We start from the raw sequence: 22,300 nt of genomic DNA on the forward strand, positions 1-22,300 counted from the left end.
TTAAATACAAAAATGCCAAATAAAATAGTTACATGTACAGAGTGATTTCATTATAAATTTCTCTTTTCTGAATCATTCATGTACCAGAGTGGTTTATCTTTGTAACATTTTCTAGATGCCCGGAAAGTGTTAAAAGATCCATGCACTGTCCAAATCAAGTCCATACAAAGTGGAGGTTTCATTTCACAGCTCTGTAAAAGTACAGTGATTTTCAATGACTACAGAACAGCAGGAGGCTCCCAGAGCAAAGGGTAGAACAGCTTTCTTATTACACTAGGCTGGAAGTAGGCAAATAATTGGAAGGTTTTTAAAATCACGATGCTTAATGTCACCATATGAACTGCTGACTCTTTTCCATAGCGGTGTTGGGCAGAGATGGCATTAAATTAAACCAGAAAGGCCCATTCTGCTTCTGTAAAAGCCAATGGGTGAGTTGAGCACTGCTTGCTGTGAACAGCAGGTAATTCTCACACTTGGAGTAGGTAACACATTATAAAAGCACCACATTTCATACCTTCATCCCTGAAGAAACCAAACAGATGAGACAGACGTTCTGTAATCTTCTTCCCCTTCCATTCCATGTACCATTACCTCACTTGGGAGCTGTCAGCATTTTTCAGGAGCTCCTGCCCTGCTGCTGCTGTCACTACAAGCCGTGCTGTTCAAACCAACGTGTGCAACGGGAAGTCGTGTAATTGTGAGACAGAGGGAGTTATTCCTGGAATCAAGGGCCAAAGATGAGAATGATGTGGACTCCCAAGTAATATTAGGAGGCCTTCTTTTCAAGTCCATAGCTGCTGTAACCATGCAGAAACAGCACAACTGCCTGCTCTGTACGTTACTTATGTCCAAGTATTATACAGCAATAGGAAAAACAGGTGAAGAAACCAATAATTGAACCTACTGATTTCAAAGCAACAGTGTAATACCTTCGTTTTAATCACTGCAATAGTCTCCCACTGTTCTGGAAGATCAGGAAGAACTGACAGAACAGCTTGGTTTGTGTCAGAACCTCCAGCAGAGAAATGCCAGAGCCCATGTTCTGATGAACAGCAGCTCCATGAAAGATCTTGGTAGATATAAGGCAGCCTAATTTCAAGTTTGAAATCCAGTAGACAGGCAAAATTCCTTGCTCCTTTATCCACTGACGTGTTACTGGCTTAGCTAGTTTTGTGCAATCTTTATTTCATCTTTAGCTTCTTCTGGCATGAAAATGAAGCTGTTTTACCAACACATACACTTCTGTTTGCATATGAAATGTCTCTGAAGTTACAGCATAAAAACAACTTGAAAACCTTTCAGTTGTGCTTCCTCTACTTGTCTAACAGTTGGAGATTCTCTGCTTTTAAAAATGGATCTCTTTTCCCCTGGGCTGTCTTACAGAAGAAGCTGTTGTTACTGTTGTTGCCTACCAGCCCACTGCACTCAGTATCACACTGAAGTGAGAACAGCCCATGCTCCACAAAGGCATTCTGTCACCTGGAAGTGGAACGTAAGAGATTGCTAACATGGAGCCCTACTGCTATCGGTGTGGTGGTAACTCTGCAGATCCTCTTCCTTCCTCGAGTTGAGGCAACTTTACAGCATCGTTTGATTCTGCCTTTTGAATTTCAGGGAACATGGACCAGTTCAAACATCACATTGAGATCTCAATGCAAATATGGGTGTGGTTTTAAATATCAACCTACGTTATCTTGAAAAACAGTAAGCAGGCATTGATCACAGATAACAGCAGCTCACTGTAGCTTCAATAGCACCTCTCTGCGTTTCAGGGCTTGTAATCCCCACGTCTGTGGATTTTATCACACCGTCCCAATTTGGGGTTTAACCTCAAGTTAAAATCAGGATCTTCTTTGCAGACGGCACAGGCTTCCAGCTGTATGTACCCATGTTTACAAAGTAAAGCCATCGTTAAATTGCTGAAGTAGTGATACAAACTTCGCGTCGTGAGAAAGTGACCCCTTAAGCTTCAGAAAAGAAAACTGGATACTGTCACCTCTTTTCTGTCACTTAAAAAAGAACGAGCCTTGAAAGCAGCTGCTCATGCAATGCAGGACGTGGGATGTCTGAGATAATGCCAACATCTGACCGGACCTGAAAGACCTAAAGTAATATGGAAAATGTAGAATTCATCATTTCTATCGCTCAGTTTATAGTAGGAAAGAGCGAGCTGTGGCTTCACCTTCAATAGCAGCACGTAACGTAGAAAATAAAAGACCAGTATGTCAGACGAGTTCAGCTACCACATAACGTTCAGATGTGCTCACCTTTAACCCTTTTCACTCTGTTTTAGAAGCTTCAGGTAGACACAAAGTGATCACAGCATTTCTGGAGGCAGTCTGGTTTTCTTAACCTCATGCATTAGTACTTAAGTGTTCACAATAACATGGCAATCCCGTAGATCAGTAACATTTGAAAGCCACTGCAGTTCTATTTTCAGTGGATTTAATGCTGGAGATTTCTATTAGGTTTTGTTAGCGCATTCCTTTCCCCTACAGGAGGTATGAGTGGGGCTCAAAAGCACAAGCTCCAAGGCGATTCTCTTGTTAGTAATTAGGTTTTCAACGTTAGTGCAATACTTCAGGAAACCTTTACTTCTGTGCTCTCTCAATTCTAAAGTGGACTTTTTGTATTAAATTGATCTGTCCTCCAGTTCCCAGGTTTGGCACGTTATCTGCTCTGTCATATTAAGTACATTCAGTAAGGTTACATAGCCAATGCATGTTCTAGTGCTACTCCATGTCTTTTAAAAGGCATACCAATTAGAAGTCATTTCTTAAAGCAAAAACATTCACAGCTGAGGAATGCACTGAACACAATAGAAAAAAATCACCATAATTGTATTCCATTGATCTCTCACTTTCTAATGTGTTCTAATAAAAGTAACCTTAAGGAAAGAGTTACACTTTGTGGAGAACTAATGTGCAGTCTTCGTTCTCCTTGAAGAGACCGGACATAACTGGGTCATCTTTGGCCTGTATGTTCTTCAAATAATAGTTTACTATCTTGCCATCGAGTTTGTACTGGTGAGGAATGCTTTCATAGGGTTTAAGATCAAGGTCCAGGACAGAAACAGAAAAGGTGAATCTTGTTTTGGATGCTATTACTGCAGGTCTTTGCTCAGAGCTGGAAAACAAAACCACATTGCACTTGAGTCACTGAAATGGATATTTTTCATTCATACATCTCAAGTCCCCTCACAAAAGTGACCCTCGTGTTTCTTTTAAACCTTCCACGAAAGCCAAGGAAAATAAACTTCATTCAGTGTAGCATTTAGAAACTACAGCTCCAGCTTAACAGTTCTAAAGCAAATCTGTTGGCACTTCTAGACTTGTTTTCCTTTTGGCTTCCACACAGCTTATGTTAAAACATTACTCACAATTGTTGTCTTTATAGTTAGTAAATATAATCCATCTTTAAAGGATACTGCATACAAAGCAAAACCCTTACTAACTAGCAGCAGCAATTACTGCAGCTCCCATTTAAGTTCAAGGTAACACAGTTTAGAATCAGAACTGGTGTCCAGGTATACTGAAGGATAGAGAATTTAGTAGTAAGTTCAGTATTAAGAATTCAGTTGTTCTTACCACTCATCTTGTAGACAAGGAGAAAGGGCAATCATGATGGAGCAGTCTTTAGCAGTCATTGCTATTCTGTACTGTTGCACCTACACAATAAAGAAATAGCTTCAGTTTGCCATTAGGGTTCATATTTGTCTAGATATCAAAGCACACTGCTTTAGGCTTAGTAAGCATACACAGTATTTTAGTAAGCCATCATTTTAAGGGCTAAAAACTATATAGCAGATGTTTAGCAGAAAAGCAAGTGGTATTACAGCAACCTATGTAAGAATCACGTTCATTTCCTGCAGATTCTGTCCTTGAAGGCCAAAGAAGCACCTGGTCATATAAATGCCTCCTCAGCCTAGGAAGGAAATAAGTAGCTCTACTTTCCTTCCCCCCAATCCCTTTAGAATAGATGCTAAAAAACGTTTGGTTTTAGGTACGTCTGCTATATAAACATACAGGCTTGCATACTGGCAAAGTTACCGTTTACCTCTAACAAGACAGCCATGATGCTAACACCATCCATTGATTTCTGGTGGGGGTTTATTACAATTGTCGGACTAATTAACAGTGCACACAGGAAAAGTACCTTTGTTAATGCAAACGCTATTGTCCCGTCGTCTTCTGTTGAAAGATCAAGCAGCTTCTCATAAAAGGCTTCGTTGTAAGGTCCATCTATCTGTAATGTACTTCTAAATAAATGTTAAAAGAAGATTTACCAACAGCCAAGATGATTCACTGATTGCCAGTGAGATCTCTGCTCAACAGCCCCAATGTTCCTTCCCACGTTGAACAGCTGAACCCCTGAAAATCTGAATCCCTAAAAATGGAGTTTGCAGCATAAAAACCCCACACGGATGAAATGCATTTTAAAGTAACTTGCCTAATGTATAGATAATGTATAGGTAAGCCACACAGTGGATGTGATTTAACCAGAACTTGAAGCCCTCCAGAAGATAAGGCTTCAGCAGCAACAACAGAGGCCAGAAGAGCTGAAGGAGCACAAGCAGCCATGTCTTGCAAGTGAAGCCAGAGTGCCCTCTGGTGAGCACGGGCAGAAGTACAGGCAATGCAGGAAGAATCTAATTAAGTCTAATAAGCTTTATTTCAGAATGAATGCAGCCTCCTGAATTGCTCCAAAAGTAATGCTTCCTATTTGATTCCATTGGTGGGATGGCTGAAAAATAGTGCCTTGTAGCTGAGAGTTTGTTCTGTTAGATAACATCCCTGCACAACGTTCTCTTTGCTGTAGTTTCCAGGGGAATAAATGGGAGGCATTACTTTCAGAGCAACCTACATACAAAGGGCAGGCTGGTCAAGAGCAGATGGACAGATAATAAACCATTATCCATTCATCTATTCTGTAAGAACCTGCAGGCAGTTTGGACTGCATCTGAATATGAAATTAAGGGTTTTGAAGTGTGGGTAGGAGGTAGACTAATATAGACTTGAGAATGACTGTAAGAATGCCATTATTACTGCAGACATTGTTCTGCAGCTTCTGAAGGCAGGGAAAGCTACCATCCATTCTACTGTATCTTTCCTCAAAGGAACGGTATTTTCTTTCATACTCCACTGTGAGCTTCCTTTAATTATTACCTTAAAATTCACATCTAATTGAGTAACATCAAACCTTGAAGCAATTCACCGCATCTATTTTGGATTTCAAGTTAGCATTGTGTATTCTGAATGTCTATTAAGGAAGGCTGTACACAGCAGTAAAAGTTAACAATAGCCGTGTCTGCACAGAGTCTTGTCTGCAAAGCTACTTGATCAGAACTGAAAAGTCGAGTCTTACCTCTCTTCAGGAAACTCCTCTAAGTACTGCTCAACTCTGTTGTACAAAGGGTAGAGTCCTTCAATATCCAGCATGTCAAGCATCTGAGCCTGAAGAGTTTTATAAAGGAGGCAACCCCTCGGTAAGCCAGAGCTTTCCAATTTGTGTTTTCCTGGAAGAAAAAGCAGCCATGAATGTCTTTGTTTTGCTTCACTTTGTTATGGCCAATGCTTGTTCACAAAGCAAATCCAAATATGCTTCAGATCAATCAAAGGAAAAAAAAAACACTTCAATTCTCCACCACCTCCACTATTCTCACACCTCCACTATTCACACCTCTTTACCAGAAGTGGAGTAGGAAAGAAAACAAACTATAGCCTAACTGGCCAGGGCTGTCAGAAAGGGCAGGGAAAGGCAAGAACTGAATGTTATGTAACTAAGCAACAAAAGCAACCAGACCTCATCACACACAGCATAGAAATGCCCCAGTCATTTCAAATAACCTGTTATTGTTGTCAGCTCAAGCTGGTGTTTTCTTTAATTCATCCTCTGCTGCCTTCAGAACTGATTTTTATCCCAAGCAGCAAATAGAGGTGGTAGAAGTGTCACTACAAGGTCATACTAAAAACAATGACCTAACAGCACTGCAGCTCAGAACTTGGTGGTTGTTTGTTGTTGTTGTTTTAATTGATAGAATTCTGCTGTTTCAGTTCTCACGCCAGTAAAGATCAAATGAAAGATCCACATCACTATGTGATAACGGTCGGTTATGAACAGAGAAATTATTTCTTACCATTTCTTACCAGCTCCTTATTGAAAGCACTTGCTTCACAGTAGCTTCTTCCTTGTGAGACGGGAACTGTCTTCATATCACCTGCTCTGCAGGCATCAGTACTACTTAGTAGCGTCAGAGTTATAACATGGATTAGTTCTTTAACTATTGTCCTTGTACAGTGTGGTCCACTGACCAACCCATTTGAAGGAAAAAAGAAAGGTTTTAAGTGACGAGCGAGTTCATTCCAGTCCGAGGAGCACTCCTGATCATCCTTACAGCCATAAATTAGTTCCCCATTCTGCAAAAGAAAAAGACAGATGAAAAGATAGACATCATGAAATCCAGTTACTTGTACACAGTTAACCAGAGTACCAGATTGCATAGCTTAAAATGACACGTAGTGCAGAAGTAAGTGAATTGATCTAACAGTCTGCATACAAACACACACGTTCCCAATCTCGTACAGATTTACCCTGTTTGTTTAATCAGATATCCCAGGTAATGACCTTTGAATTAGGACCAAAAAGAAAAACCCCATTTAACTCACATGCTACTCACTGCACTGAATCCACTGTAAGCAATTCAAACAGCAAAAGTGATCCCCAGCTAATTTCCCTATCTGTCCTTTCTGAATAACGTCAAAGTGAAAAAGTGCCACATCAAACTCCCATTAAAGCCACACTGGAAAGTGGCAGGCTGTAATAAAATGGGACAGAAAAAGCACAGCAGCATCCTGTACTGATAGAACCACTGGGACAATGAGCACAAGTTCAAGTAATTGAAATAATTGGTTTAATAATGGAATGAACTGAAAATAATTTAATTATTTAGAATTAATCTGAAAATCTGCAGAATCCATCAGTTACTGCCTTATACTTTCCTACTTCACTTCCACATAGAAAAAAGTGACTGTCTGCTTTCCCAGTGAGGTGTGCTGCACGTTGGTCTTAATGTTGGAATGCTGTGATCTTACTCCAATAATATTTGTAGCAACATGCAAAGTTCTCTTATTTTCTTCCTCTTGAAGAACACACGGTTTGAAATCACGTGAAAGCCTTTCTCTATTAGTCGCTTCTTGCTGATTCATTCACTAATTAGGTCTGGGAAATTATTACTTACCTGCCCTAACTTGAAATCTAACTAAGAATTTTTCCATTTTCCCATTTTCTTCCACTTCACAGTCCAACACTGACGGTGCCAATTAGGCAGATTGAAGCAGGATCTTGACTGTCCAAGTGCTGAAATCAATTTGTTTAAAAGCCAAGGCATAAAACATTAAAGATTTTAAAAGACCCACAATCAATCCAGCAGACAAATGGGACTGGTTACCTTAAATATTTTCAAGTTGTTCTGTGCCTCCTGCAATAAGCTCTTCAAAGCAAAGTGCATTCTTTGTTTATTTCTAGGAAGAAAAAACAAATCCAAGCATGTTTTACCACCACCTTTACTCATCCTAAATTCACCACGAAGTGACTGCTGGAAATTACGTCAGATCTGAGTAAATGGAAACACTTCTGAGATTTCACGTTATGGAGCAGAAGATCCCGGTACATTAATAAGCAACTCTGATTCCTGGAAAAGGTGTGAAGAGGTGTCCAGCACCACAGGTATTCAATGTATGAGTCAGGCAAGCAGGCATTAATTATCCTTAGTACTACAGGGAAAGTAACAGTAACCTGGGAAATAAATCTACAAGAGGTTTTCCTGGCAAAAGCACAATCAAGGCACACACGTCCTTACCCTGAGAAGAGATCCACTGGGCAATATTTACTTGGTCGCTTCCACTTTCCATTCGCTACCTGTTGAAAACCAACATCACCCTGTTAATCACCTTTGGGAGTAATTGTTGTCAGTGATTTTAAGTCAGGCACATGGCATGAATTTGCTGTCCTCAGAGGTCCCATCACATTTAAACCCCTACGAAGTTACAGCTCATGCCTGATAAGGGTCTTTGTCTTCATATAAAGCTCAAATCACTCAAAGTGCATTCACAAATGGAAAGCAGGAAGAAAGTTCACGTTACATTTCAATAAGGCACAGTTATACATACATGTACTTTGTATACATACAAAGGTCATTGGTCAAATAAATTCCATGTGTGTTACATGCCATTTTAAGTTATGGCATGTCACCATGTATGTTCTGAGTTGTGTTGGAAAGGAGATTTGACACAGGAGTTTACCTCATCAACAGCTTTAATAGTCCTCAGGGACTGTTTGCTTTCAGCTTCCCACAGAACTTCTTCCATCTCTCACTAAACACATTCAAACCCAGCAACTCAGATGCGCATCCTCCCACTATCTTTAGTCATATCAGAGACTTAAGCAACAATATGCAAGTTTCAGCATGAAAGCAAGACTGTAACGGTGAATAAGCAACATGGTTTAGTCAAAGGAAAGCGGGATGACAAGCACAAGAAATTACCTTGAGATGCTGATGCATACAGTAACGGCACACCTTGTGCTTTATCTCCTGTGAAACATGGCTGGAGAAAGGAATGAAGCCACACTTTGGCTAAAAGGAAAACAAAAAAAGAGGTCAGAAATACAAATGGATTCATTTTTATAAAAGGCACTCAGCGTGACAGTCTTTCAAGCATAAGGACATAGAAATAATCTATCAGTCACCATCCAACCCTTAAAAGCTCTGTATGTGTCACTGTACGCTATTCCTGATTCTTTTCAAGTCTTCATTCAAGAATTAAGGAGACACAAAATTGCTGTTGCCCGCAAATGATACCTACTAAGATCTGGGAATTTTCTAAGCTTTGAAAGATGGGTGATTTGGGAGGGAGAAGAAATACTTCATCCCACGGGTCTGATCTCTGCCATATCCCACTGCTGCACTTCTTTGAAACCACTCTGGTCAGTGCAAGCTTAAAGAATGCAAAGGGAAAGAAAACAGAAGTGTTTTCTCCTATTTGATACCTTAATCTCTATGCAGAGGATTGGCCGAGGTTCCACAAAGCGATAGGTCTGCAGCCTGGTAAGATTAGGAAGGCACATTGCATAACCACTAAGTGTGTCCATATCTTTATCACAGCGAGACTCTGCAGAGAGGGGAAGAAAGAAGAAAAACACAAGAAAATTCAATGTGCAGATATTTATTTTACTCCGCAGTTGTGTTGTTCTCCAGCTGGGGGAAGAAAGAAAAGAAAGCAAAAGCTTAGAAAGGCAGGACACAGTTGAGCAGGATTTAGTCAATTACACACTTGCTTAAATTTGCCCTTCCCACAAGCAACGCACGTTTTCTGTTTCCTCAAAGCGTCACAGTATAAGGAGTACTTCAAGAGCTGTGTTCTAAGGCACCATCCTTTTTTAAACTTCCTAGTAAGGCACGATGTGTCATAGCTTGAAAGGCCCCCGTTTCAACTCTGTCATCAGCGCTTACCTGGCCTCTCTGGCTGAATCTTTAAACAGAGCTGTCTTACGAAGTCTAAAGGCAGCTGGATAATTTCCTAATTAAGAAAAAAAAGAAAGAAGAAAGGTAAATATGTATATTTCAGCACAAAGATTACAGCCCAGTTTGGGAGTCCTAAAACAGAATACCAAAGGTCAGTGGGTGTTCACAACCACCAGCAGGCCAACCTATACAAGGAGCTGCTTCTCCCCTCACGTTAACCTGTGCGGATGCCTGTACCTGAACTCACACACAATGCATAACCCACCCTGAGGAACAGTTCGTGGCAAGGAAGAACTGACTGCACAGAAGTCTCTGCAGTTCGCATAAACCAGATTCCTCTCCTTGTTTTGTAAAACCAGTCTCAATTCTCTCTTATATCTCACCCTACGCAAAGACATGATCACTTTTTTCATTAGCAGCTTGAAACAGATCAAGGCACAGAGCAGGATCCCGTCAGCTCATCAGCACAGGGGGCTCTTTGTGCTTTGTTCTTGTGTGTGCAGCTCACTAAGGATCATCTGCAAACCCTATCTGTTGTTTCCAATGGCATTCAGCATTCCCCAAGACCTGGAAGTTCACAATGCAACAGCCATTTATTTGAAGAAGGAAATGCTTACCCCATGGTGAACGTAATTCTCCCCAAAGAACTGCTTCATAACATGTTTTCCAAAGTCTACGATGTTTTGCAGATGGTGCAGGATTTCCTCTGAAGTCTGGAAGAAAGAAATGCATTAATTAAGTTATGAAATGATGGTCACCATTGCTCAGTACAAACATACACTAGTTGTTCATCTAGCAAAGCGATGGTCAGTAGGTGCTAGAAATAAATGGGCACACAACTGCCGTTTCCTTGCAGCAGTTCAAGGTGATCATGGAAACAAAACAAATGATTTTGCATCTTTTCTGAGGAAAAAAGGACAGAAATAATGAAAAAAAAAAAAAAAAAAAGTGGAAGTGGGGGTTGCTCAAACTCTGTTGTTGTTCTGAAGCAGCTCCCAGAGCTGTATGTCAAACTAGATGCAGTGTGCCCTCACACCAACACTCACATGCAGGAGATTCAGTGGGCTGCAAACACTGCACCTGGAGCTTCTATTCCATAATACCATTACAATAGGTAGATTTCTTTTTCCCCCCAGGCAGCACTACCCAACAAACGTACATAAACTGCAAAATTAAGAAAGATTATTGTATTACTGAAACCCAGGTCTGCTGAGAGCACACACCAAGCTCAGCACGCTCCCTTTAGCAGGACTCATTTTCCAAACTGAACAAGCACCTCCTGCAATAAGGGGAAGCTCGCTGGTGCTCACAGGCTGCTCCCACCTGCTTTGCTGACATACCATCTTTTTTGGTTAACCATTTTCATTCGTTTTATTGTTATTTTTGTTCCATGAGTTCTGACTGGAACGTAACCCACAGTCACGTTATTTATTATCAGGACTTTTTGTTAAAGCAGCTAAGTGTGAAATTAGCATCACGGTTTGCGATAACGTCGCCTTGTTTCAACACTGACATCCCTCAGCCCTGACCCACAAACAAGCAGTAGAAACGCAAAGCACTCTTTGGAAAGGACTTCTCTCAGAGAAGGGGAGCAGAAGAATGAGATGCACGTCTGCATTTCAGTACATCTCTTACTAGAAAATACCTTGCTTTCGGTGCTTTTTGCAGGGCAGGTATACTTAAATCCTGCTACTAGAAGCAGATCAAAAGCTTCCTTTAGCCACACTTCAGTTTTAACTAAAAGTTTCTTTCATGTGAAAGAGTAGCAGAAAGCAGATGGCTTGCATCTCTGTGTTCACATATCTACAGCTTGCAGCTCTATGTTCACATATCTACTTGCCCCCTCCACTTGCAAGAACTTCTCTTTGTCCCTTGTTAAACTGGAAACTCTGCATCTATCTTTCTGATTTAATGCAAAAACAAAATTCTCCCTATACATTGACTTTGCTTGCTTCCTTTTATTTTTTTCCCCTAAAACAACCCCTCCCTCTCAATACAGCCATATCACTTTTTATACTTCTCCTGCAGAGGGACAGAGCACAGAACTGAAGCCATTCTCTGTCTCTCACCTCCTCTGCCCTAAAGAGCACTCACCCGCTTCAGCAGATGGCACAAGTTGAACCCCCTGCCTCCTTTGCTTTCCTTTTTTTACCATGGGAACACAGCGCTGACACTTCATTTCTACCCACCACCTTTGTCTCCCGATCGGCTTTTATTCCTTTTAAAGCAAATCTAAGATAAGTCTCTTCAGTTCCTTCTCAAGCAAAGAAATGTTTTGCCACAGCCCCAAAAAATGGCCGGCAGCAGATGAGACAGGGGAGTCCTCACCAGAGGCCTTTCTTTCAGTATTTCCTATCTTTGTCCATAGTACAGTGTCTTTTCAGCTACCATCCCTGCAGGCAGCAGCAGAGCTGTACCATGATACATTCACATATGTTGATGCACAACACTAACGCTTCCTCCACCACAACTCTCCTCACAGAAATCCCAACCTCTTCTCTGTGCGCTGCAGCCTTCCAGTCTGCCCCACACAAAGGCTGTGGCACATCAGTCACATCCCCTGATAAACGTCACATCATCTCAGATTTCCCCCTGCTGCCAAAGCTCACAGGGCACAGGGACATTTCAAAGCAACCCTTATTATTGCTGCCATCGGTCACAGTTCTTCTTTGGGTTTCCTATTTCTCCTCCGACAGGTTTTCCTCAGCTTATCTGTGGGCTTTCATCACCAGCACTCCCTGAATCTTACCTTGTTCTGGTTGGGGGGGGACTTCAGAAACCGCAGCACCACACAGCGCTGAGGAGAGATGGAAAACAATAAGATTTCATTAGTATTTATGCACACCACAATGTCAAATTTCATCTCACCAGTGTAACCTTCTGTTCCCAGACCTGCCTTCTCCTCCCCTGCTGCCTTACCCTGGCACCACTCCATGCCCCCAGCAGCACCAGGACAGCATTCTGCTGCAGCTGCCTCTAACACCCAGTCTGTGCTCCTATTCCACACTATCCTTTGTACTCCAGCTGTCTTTGGCAGGGCTGTACAACTCACTTAAGCAAGCCCTGCTGGTGATGTTTTGTAACGCTGTGCTGACGTCAAGGGGATCCCTAACAGCTGGCAGCAACTTCCAACAAGCAAATAGATGCCACACTAGGACAAATGCAGCAGGTTTTGACTTGATGAAACAAACAAAACTTCACTTGGGGCACCGTAAATCAGATTTTGCAACAACAATTAAAATCCCTTCCTCAAATCCCTCAGCTTTTGTTGTTAAGGGTCCAGATGAAAATATTCTAGAGATGTATTAAGTGCCTTTTTCCTTAAGCCTATCGCACTAGACAAGTCATCTAAAGCATCTTTCCTTCATCAAAGTCTTGGTGAATTTATACTGAATAAATACTGCCACTTTTTGTATGAAAAGCAAATTTTGACACAGTTTTAAGGAGGCCGAGACCCTCCCAGACTTGGTCACACAGAGCTTGGTTGAGGCAGCATCACCATCTGACCTGCCAGTATTTACCTGCAGGGATGCACTGATGCCTGTTCAAACAAGATGTGGATAAAACCAGTTGGGCACCACAGTAGGTAAAGAGTGACAGCTGCTTTCTGAGTTACTGCTCAGCCTCTCAGCGTTCCATTTGCACTTCTCCACACACCAACAAGGGCGGTGTAATAACACACAAATCACCCAGCAACAGTCCTGCAGACTGAAAGTCCAAGTTACACTTTGGGTTTCTAGAATCTAAGCTTCTTCCCCAGCAAATGACCAGGTCAGAAAACACACTCAGGTGAAGGTATTCTGCATTCTGATTGACCTTGTGCTGCAAGATCTAAGCAGTTCAACTGCTGTTGCACCAACAGAAATGACAACTGAGACCCCTGCCCATCAGCTGGACCTGCTGCTGTGCCCACAGGGCTGCTGCATGGCTTTCACAGTGTGATGGCTCAACAGGATCACCCGGTTTGGTCTCCTGCTTTAAATATTAATGAACAAGTGGATCAGTGATGGAGAGATCTGATCTTCACTTCTTAATCAATTCAGTCACTTGATCCCGGAGTATTTCAAGGGTGCTGTAGGCACTGCTTTACTCATCAGTTCCCAGCCAAGGAACTTCCTGCAGCCAATGCTCCGGGAAATCTCAGCTTCTATAACAACACGGCACCTGTTCATTAAGGAATCTTCTGTGAAGATGCACATTAGGGCAAAAGGTACTTATGGCAAAAGAACACGCTGCTTTCCTGAAGGCTGGGCGTAGATGTCAAAGGAGGCAGCACAGAGTTCCAATAATACACAGATCCATTGTAACCAGTCACCATCAATTTCACCCTGCACTGCCCCTTAGTAAGGCTATAAGCCACCTGAGTAACTGATCCAGACCTACAAAAATCATCATCTTTTTGTTGGGTAAACTGTCACAAGTTGCCCTCTAGACCCATCCCTTCGTGCACACTCCTTACAGCAAGGTCACACGAACACAGCAGGGCAGTGCTCAGATCGGTCCAGGAGACACCAGAAGCTGGGTGAGAATTGTGACCACTGAAAACACCACCCCGTGCTTCTTATGCTACTGCATGGCTGATTCAGTCAACCAGTTCCTGGAAACACAGTGGGCGGCTGTTGTCGAGAGGCTTTTTGTCTGTTATCTTCAATGCTTTAGATTTATATTTACACATTGAACATCAAAGCCAATGTGCTTTTCTGCATGCAAATGAATGGCCAAATGCAGAAGAGAACAGGTTTCTTAGGAGCTTGTCACTACTCCTTAGCAGGGTCACAGCAGCCAAACCCTACAGCTCCATGCATTCCATTCCCTTTATGCATTCCTGTAAGCCCTCAACACTGCTTAACCAGACTACAACAAAAACCGTGTCCAGTTGTGATAGGAAACTCAGAACAAGCAGTAACAGCACAGACACAGAAAGCTGTGTCTGCAGAGGCAGCCCGGAGCCCACGCAGTACAAGAGCACTGTAACAGGCCACAGTGGTGTGAGACCCAAGCTATAGGACTTAGTTCATTCTCATAAGACCAAGCTCCTGCACCCAAGGTGCCAACAGGCTGAGCAATGGGAGTCATGGGAGATGAAGGCCAACTCAACACTGGGAAATTCCCCAGCTTTGGAATGCAGAACACGTGGTGACATTGTACAAAACATGACATTTCCCAACTCAGTTTCGTTCTGTGTAAGAACGTGGATAAGCTGACACAGAACAAAGTGAGGAAAGCTCCATTTCCTGCCAGTATGGAGGAAGTTTAGCAACTGCTTACACAAAGTGCAAGGAAGCATTTAGAAACCCAACAATACTGTTCTATTTGGCACAGGAGCTCTTTAAGAACAATCCCATGATTTCTTTATACGAACACAGAATCTCTGGCATAGCACTTGGCTTGACCATTCAGTATTTCAAGCCATTATTTGGAAACAAACCAGCCATGATACGTGCTGCCTGCAGCACAGGGCTCACAAGTTGCACCGGGCTTCAGGTACTCATTATTCTTTTGTTTCCTTTTGGTTAAGATCCAGATTCCCACTACAGAGAAGCACCAACTCAGGTTTCACTGCATAACTGAGCTTTCCATAGTCTGGCAATAAGCAGATGGCACCGATTCCTCAAGAATTCCATGGATTGGTGCTAGCCATGAGTGAGAAGGAAATATTTGCCCTTCAGCTACTCCACCTCATCACAGTACCTGAAGTGCTATCAAGTGATCTACCCACTGGAAACTCGCACTGGGAGTGAATGGCACAAGCCCACCAGGAGCCCAGCTCATCACACTGCTGTACTCTGCTAAGGCACTAACATCCTTGACACCTGACTGCCACAAACTAGGATGCCACAAGCATCCTGACACCTCCGTACCTCGGCTACAAGAAGTCTAAACAAGCCTTGAGCAACCCTTCAATCGCACGCAGTGTCTCAGTTCCTTCCTGAGCAGACCCACGAGGTGTGAACGTGGTTACTGAGCACCTCCAAAATCATACGTTGGCACAAAGAAAACACTGCACAGAGAGGCTGGAGGGGAGGACAGAGCTGAAGCAGCAAACAGAACAGACATCATGTTCTTTCTTCTGTCTTCATTGACTTCTCCTACCTGGCATCACCTTCCCTTTTGCTTTAGGAAAGCTACCACTGAACTGCACTGTGGTCAGCGCACCCCTTCAGCACAGAAACCTGTCAAAGAAAAATTAAATCTAACTACAACACGACATCAAAATGCTATACAGACATTGACTCGAGTGGCTGCTCTGGGACAAAAATAAAAGCTTTGCAGGTAATCCCCACAATTGGAAGTGCTTCCGAATTTTGATTCATCCATTATGTCAGTTCTGTAGGCTGCACTCCAGCAGAGCTGGTCCAATCAGTTACAGCACTGACAGTCACAGCTGCATACCTATTTAGCCAAGGAATCAAGCACAAGTACAAAAATATCTGCCTTTTTTGCACTGATTATTGACGTCTATTTAAACATTAGCTAACCAAAGCTAACACAGGGAAATGTACGGTTTCATAGAGGCTACAGTTGTACAATGGATCCTGAATTCCAATCAAGCTAGTCATTGCCTCCTATTCCCAAAAACCTAATTGGTGTTTACAGCAAGGCCTGCATCTCTTCCTGTCTTCGCTGGTGCCACACCTTGATCCCATCCATGGTTCTCCAACTGGATTTCACAGAGCTGCTTGCTTCAGCAGACTCCAAGAGAAGCTCCTCTACTCACAATAAATAAGATAAAAGTAATTACAACTAGGAAGCTAAAATCAAAGCAGTCTATCACGTTTAGTCATCAACCTGTTTTACTGCTGGAAGTTCACACTGGAATCCTGTTCCAACTCACTGACATCAAAGTCCTGCTTTCCTCAGAAAACCCGACAGAGCCAGATACAAAACTTCCCTACGCTGCATTCCGTAGTTTTGGTGATTTGCTCAATGAAATGGCCATGAACAATCAGCATCTCTTCTCCCTTTGCCAGAGGTGCAAGCAGGAAAGCTGCAGCTAGTTGCTGATTCTGCCCATGAAGTTTTCACTCTTGCAGCCAAAACCTCTGAGTCTAAACACACAGCCTTGTTAATGGCTCCCTCCAAGTAACTTTACTGCAACAAAATGTTTCAGTAAGATGGCTTCTTTTCATTATCCTTTAACACCAACCAACCAACGACCACAAATCACAAAGACTACTTGATACACAAGAAGCAGCTCCAGGAACAGCTACGCAACCTCTGATGCAAACACTGCCTCAGACACAGAATAAATCTTATTTTATGGGGAGCAAAACCAAATCAATCCCCTGTATGCAGGAAGCGTCTTCCTGCACACACTGTGCAGGCATCATAATGCAGCTGCTAGGACACTGTGAGGGACACCAAAGACCGGCACCGAAGTGCAGGGTAGCTGTGAAGCTGAGCAAGGGGCTGGGAAGGACATCTGTGACAGAAGCACTGAGAGCAGTGCAACATTGATACTTCATTCTTATCCACATACCTTGAAGGCTTTAAGAAACCCACAACATTTAAGAATCTCAAAGATGAGCCAGATATCATCCACCTTTGACAGTCACCAACTATAGGAATCTTCTGCAGGTCTGACTGCCTCCCTCTGCCTCCTCAGCTCTGCTTCATGTACCTTCTCCATCTGCCATCTCCTCTGTCTATCTAGTAAGCTCACATGTGCTGTGCAGATAGCTCGTGTACTCTCTGTCTGTTAGAGCTGCGAGCACTCCAAGACCAGAAGGAGACGGGTATTAATAATCAAGGCACCTGAAGACACACACCACAACAATTTGTAAATGCACATCAAGGTTCCTCTGGACTATCCTACTGAATCAAAACCACACTGGGAAAAATCCTTCTCCTGTAGCACCTCCATGTAGTCCCCCTGAAACACAAACTTATTTTAAAAGGAAGCGTTAGATTGCCAGTGTTTAATTTTGGCACTGCAGTAACCCCGGATTAACAGTGCGTTACATTCACGTCTTAAAGATGCAGCAAATGGGAGAAGCCCAATAAACAAACAAAGGCTTAAAGACAGCAGAGCAGCATGAACTGGAGCACGCCTCATTCTTAGCCTTCACCTGCACTCCATGCAACCTGTAATGAGAGCCGCACATCCAGGCTGCCTTCTCCCCCAACCTGAACACTGAGGGCTTCAAAGGAGGGCAGGAGCTCATAGAATCACGCAGTGGTTGGGCTGGGAGGGACTTCACAGATGTTCCCCAGTCCCAATTCCCTGCTGCAAGCAGGTTTGCCACCCACTAAATCAGGCACCAGCTCAGGCTGTCAGGGCCCCATCCAACCTGCCCTGAGCACCTCAAGCAGTCAGACAGCCACAGTATCAAAGCTGAAGCAAAGCTCCTTGGATCAGTATTCACAAGGGGCGAAGAAGCTTGAGCCCTCTTCTCCAGAAGGACGGGGGATGTTTTAATTTGCTCCTGTTGTCATTCCAGAACTCGGAGGTTCAGATCCAGACAGGCAGGGACTGCTTTCTTTCCCACATTCCACAATACAACTGTGCACGAGAAGGGAGAACACAGAAATGACAAGCACACCAACACTTGTACCCTACCCTCCATCTCAGCTCCCAGCTGACAGGGGCTCACGGCCAGCAGGCACAGCTCACAGCGAGAGGCGAGCCGTGCTGGGTCAGAACGCAGGAACACTCACAGCTGGTTTCCTCCTGCTCGTCCCGAACTTCCAGGCTGTGGTTGAAAGGAGAAGCGCCGGCCCTGCCCCGCGTCCCTGCCAGCCTCCTGCCTCCCATCACTCCGCACCGCCGGCCGCCCGTGACGCACACGCCGACTCTTATTGTTCGCTGTCTGTGTTTTTAAGTTGCTTTTTTCCAGAGCCAACGCTTAGGCGAGAAACAAGAAAAATGAAGCGTTGCGTTCTTGTGGGAATAATGAGCGTTTAATGACATTTGATGGAGGGAAGGAGAGCCACGGGAGCGCCGTGACGGAGCCCAGCCAGTTTCCAGCATTTTCCCACAGCCGGTGCCCGCTCACGGCGGCGATCAGACAAGATACCGGTAAGGAACGCGCCGCGATCGGCCATCCCTTACACAACCATCAGGCTATCGTAGCAAAGCGCGGCTCGGCCCCAGGCCGCTCTCCCCGCACGGACCCCGCAGAGGAGCCGCTCTCCGCCCCCCCCACCGCCCCGAGGCGACGCCCCCTCACGCGGGGCCCGGCTGGGGGGAGGGGCGCCCGCGCGGCGCCGGCCATTACCCGCCTCACCTGGCGGTGGGAAACGACGAGGCTCTGGTTGCCTTCCCCGTGGTACTTCCATTCGTTCTCGTCCATCTTCTCCACTTCCATGCCCGGCCCGGGCTCCCGCCGCTCCGTGCGGGGACGGTGCCTGCCGCCGGCCCGCCGCGCTCACGCCGCCACCATCGCGGCCCCGCGCCGCCTCTCCGCCCCAGGAAGTCCCGCCTTCCGCCGGGGGCCGGGCCGAGCCCGCCGCGCCGCGCGCCGCCAGCCACCATCTTTGTGCCGGGCAGCGCTCCCCTGTCTCCATCTTTGTGCCGGGCAGCGCTCCCCGCTGCCATCTTTGAGTGGGCGGCCTTCCATCCGTTGGAGCGCAGGATTTGGGATGCAGTCTGAAGGCCGCAGGACAGCAGTCTAAGATGCATCTCCACTTGTCTGGGCCCTAGAGCTGCGGCCGGGTGGTTATGTGGGGCTCTGTGTCACAAATCCCGTTCTGGGATGAAAAACAAGAGCGGACAAACCCCACTATGTGTATCTATAGCCTTTAAAGCGGTGCTACGCTGCACTTCACTGTGCGGAGAGCCTCAGTGCGAGATGAAGTGCCTTGCAGTAATGGTCACATCGGAGCTTTCCAGGTCACTGCAATGAAAGGCTTCTGTAAAAGTAAATAATAAAATAAAGGGTTTGTTATTGGTGACATAGAACAAAGAAGACACAGAAGATCCTTTCCTGGCATCTGCCTGCAGAAATCACGTTTAAAAATCAAACGTTCCAGCCAACGAGGCCAAGAATATCGAATGGATACGATAAGACCAAAACAAAGCCGTGATACAATCACAGCAATTCTTCTTGCTTTAAGCTCCCGCGCTGTTCTGAGCTTTCAAAAGGTGCCATTATGTTCAGTTCAGATCGCACAACAGTTTTTCTGCTACTCTCAAGCCATCAGAAATGGAGCAAACTTACGTAACTCACACCTCATCGTGATCTTAAAGCTTTGCCATTCCTCTGTTATCAGGATTTCAGTGTTATCAGGATTCCAGTGCTGTACAGTTTCCATGCCTTGCTTTTTTTCCCTCAGATCCTCTGTTTCTCTATGTAATTTCATGCATGCAGCAGAGATGCAGGGAGCCGCACGCTTCAGTGATCATTGCACCCTCTCTCAAACAGAACGGTGCTGGAAAAAACAATGCAGTGTGACTGTGATCTATTGTTTGATAGCTCATTTAGAAGCTGTACATGGTACTTGAAACCATAGTAAAATAATTTAGTAGCTAAGTCAATGGCAGTAAGACAGTAGAAAGAAAAAGGTTGCATAAGGTGAACAAAGGTAAAGCAGCATACTTGTTAACCAGAAGAGCTCCCACAATCACACCCAGTCATCAGGAACAGCAGGTGCCAATGGACAGACTTTATAGCTGCTAGGAGGTTTAATTGCTACTTGGGCTGACAAGGGAGGAAAAGAAGACTCAGGGCATAAATAACTTCTCCGTATAATAGGTAAAACACCAACAACTTGTCGAGATGGAGTATTTTTATACAGAAGTGAGATCATTAAACACCATGGATTGTGTGGATAGGAATCCTGAATGCTCAATGAGCGGGTGGGGAGGGGGCAAATTAGCTGGGGGCACATCGTGGTGAATTCTTGGGATGGAAAAAGAGATCTCAGGAACTGCAGGAGGTCCTTAAAGCAGAGCACTGAGGTGAAACCCTGTGGTACAATATTAAAACGGAATGGAAAAGGACCGATCCCAGCTAAGCACCTCCCTAAAGTCTGTTCTTATAGCATTTAATCCTGCAGGTGAGGAAGGAGAGATGAAGGGATAAGGAGCTTTTAGTCTTGCTTTGTATTAAGTGACACACCAGCAGCTGGGAAACAAATGCTCTTTACAGGCAGTGGGGAAAGCCAACCACCCAAGCAGAGTTTGCAGCCTGAAGTCACATCAGTGGTAGTTTTGCTGCTTTTGCAACAGAGCACCACTTCTCACAGCAGCTACTTTGTGTTCCTGTTCTACCGTCAGCTGTGACCAAACACTCTCTTGCAACACACTTGCCCTTGGGTTGTCCATACCTCGAGCACAGCCTCATCTGTGTGCAGCCCTTGGACCTGTTAATGGTTAAAGGAGGGGACTGTAATGCCACACTGCACAAGTCCTTGGGACCTTCTCAGTTAAGACGTGGAGCTCACTGAGCACAAACTGTGGAACACTGATGACAAACTGACGTAAGCCCATCACACGTCATGTTTCAGCCCGTACCCCTGCACAGCAAACTGTGGAGCAATATCAGGAGATGGCACAGCAGGACTGCAGAGCAGTTACATTTGTGTGCTTACTGATAAACGTGACGATTCCCGACACAGCTGTGAAATACCTGAACAGATAAAATGCCTCAAGTTCACAGATATCACATTTTTATTGGCTGTAGTGGAGTATCGGCTGTATTCAAAGCGTGGCATGTAAGATGAGAGCTTTTTTCATCCTTCCCAAACCAACTCCTTTTAAGGGCACAGTTACTGGACCTGCTATGATTGAAATCAATAACTAGAAGCTGTAATGTCAAGAGAGATCTTCTCCGCACTTTATAACTCAGTTTCTGTTATCTCTGATATGCAAACAGAAATATAATGCGGTTTCAGCACAGCAGCTAAGAAACACTGTGCTAATCTCAAAAGGTTCTTCTTTCCAAACCTCCCAGTGCTCCTGCCCCCTCTTTGCATTGCTCTTAGCCCATGTGGCAAGCTGCAGCAACTTATCAATTAACGGCCAGGTTTCCTTAGATTTTCTTTCATTTTGTTTCTAATAATTACTCATTAGGTAGCTCAGCACAGCAGCACGGCATTGCAGAGCCATGTCAGCTCTCCAGCTGTTGGTACAGTAATGGGAGCACCACCAAAAGCAGAGGGGAGTGCAGCATCAGGCACTTTGCTGCAGCTCAGCTGCAGAGCTGGGGGAGCTGGATGGGAAATGGAACTTCCAGCAGCACTGCATGAGCAGCAAGGTGAAGGTGGGAGGCCCTCCTGAGGAAGAGCTAAAAGAAGGACTGAATGTTTCTGGGTGTGCTCTGAAAACCAGCAGAGAGCACGTGAAGGAAAGAAACATCTCAGAAGAACAAACCGTACCCTTCATCGGGCAGACCGTGGTTTCTCTTTTCCCTTGAAGAAACAACAAGTTAGCTTTCTGCCATCGCTGCAGTGCCAGGTCTGTCTGAGTTCATGATCCGCACTATCAGGATGTCAGCGATAACACAATCTACTCAATTGCTTTATTGATTTAACGCAGCCATTTCAAAGGCTACAATCCACGGTTCTTTTAAAGTGCAACGAGGTGAATATTTATTGAGTGGCTGTGAGATGCTTCTGATGGAATGCCTGGCAAAGGCAAGTGTAAAGCAATATCCACCGCTTTTTCTTTCTTTTTTTTTAATGAAAATATTTCATTTGGAAGAAAAGTATTTACGTGAATAGTGATTTGCAACTCGCATCTTCTGTTTCTAGAAGAAGAAGAAACCCAAATTGCTTAGAGAAGAACTATTGCTAACAGCAACAGGAAAACAAGTACACCACAGTACTGAATGATGTTCC

At 44.3% G+C, this 22,300-nt stretch overlaps 1 protein-coding gene across 3 annotated transcripts; it reads right to left on the bottom strand.

The window, feature by feature from the left end:
• Nucleotides 1–50: 50 nt before the first annotated feature.
• On the bottom strand, nucleotides 51–18,935 carry IPPK (inositol-pentakisphosphate 2-kinase). 3 transcript variants are annotated; one of them, XM_072347428.1, is made up of 13 exons: nucleotides 18,748–18,935; nucleotides 12,270–12,317; nucleotides 10,138–10,233; nucleotides 9,509–9,575; nucleotides 9,046–9,167; nucleotides 8,543–8,632; nucleotides 7,859–7,917; nucleotides 7,448–7,520; nucleotides 6,137–6,416; nucleotides 5,365–5,515; nucleotides 4,156–4,258; nucleotides 3,588–3,667; nucleotides 51–3,126 (listed from the first exon to the last, which is right to left on the bottom strand). In XM_072347428.1, exons 1-13 carry the CDS (start codon nucleotides 18,826–18,828, stop codon nucleotides 2,901–2,903), a joined length of 1,476 nt encoding a protein of 491 aa, XP_072203529.1. In that variant the 5' UTR covers nucleotides 18,829–18,935; the 3' UTR covers nucleotides 51–2,900. The 3 variants fall into 3 exon arrangements, with proteins under 3 accessions (XP_072203529.1, XP_072203530.1, XP_072203531.1); XM_072347429.1 differs by lacking the exon at nucleotides 18,748–18,935 and adding an exon at nucleotides 18,179–18,667; XM_072347430.1 differs by lacking the exon at nucleotides 18,748–18,935 and adding an exon at nucleotides 18,081–18,655.
• Nucleotides 18,936–22,300: the final 3,365 nt, after the last annotated feature.

This window comes from Excalfactoria chinensis, chromosome 12 (assembly GCF_039878825.1).
Source record: "Excalfactoria chinensis isolate bCotChi1 chromosome 12, bCotChi1.hap2, whole genome shotgun sequence".
Taxonomy (NCBI): domain Eukaryota; kingdom Metazoa; phylum Chordata; class Aves; order Galliformes; family Phasianidae; genus Excalfactoria; species Excalfactoria chinensis.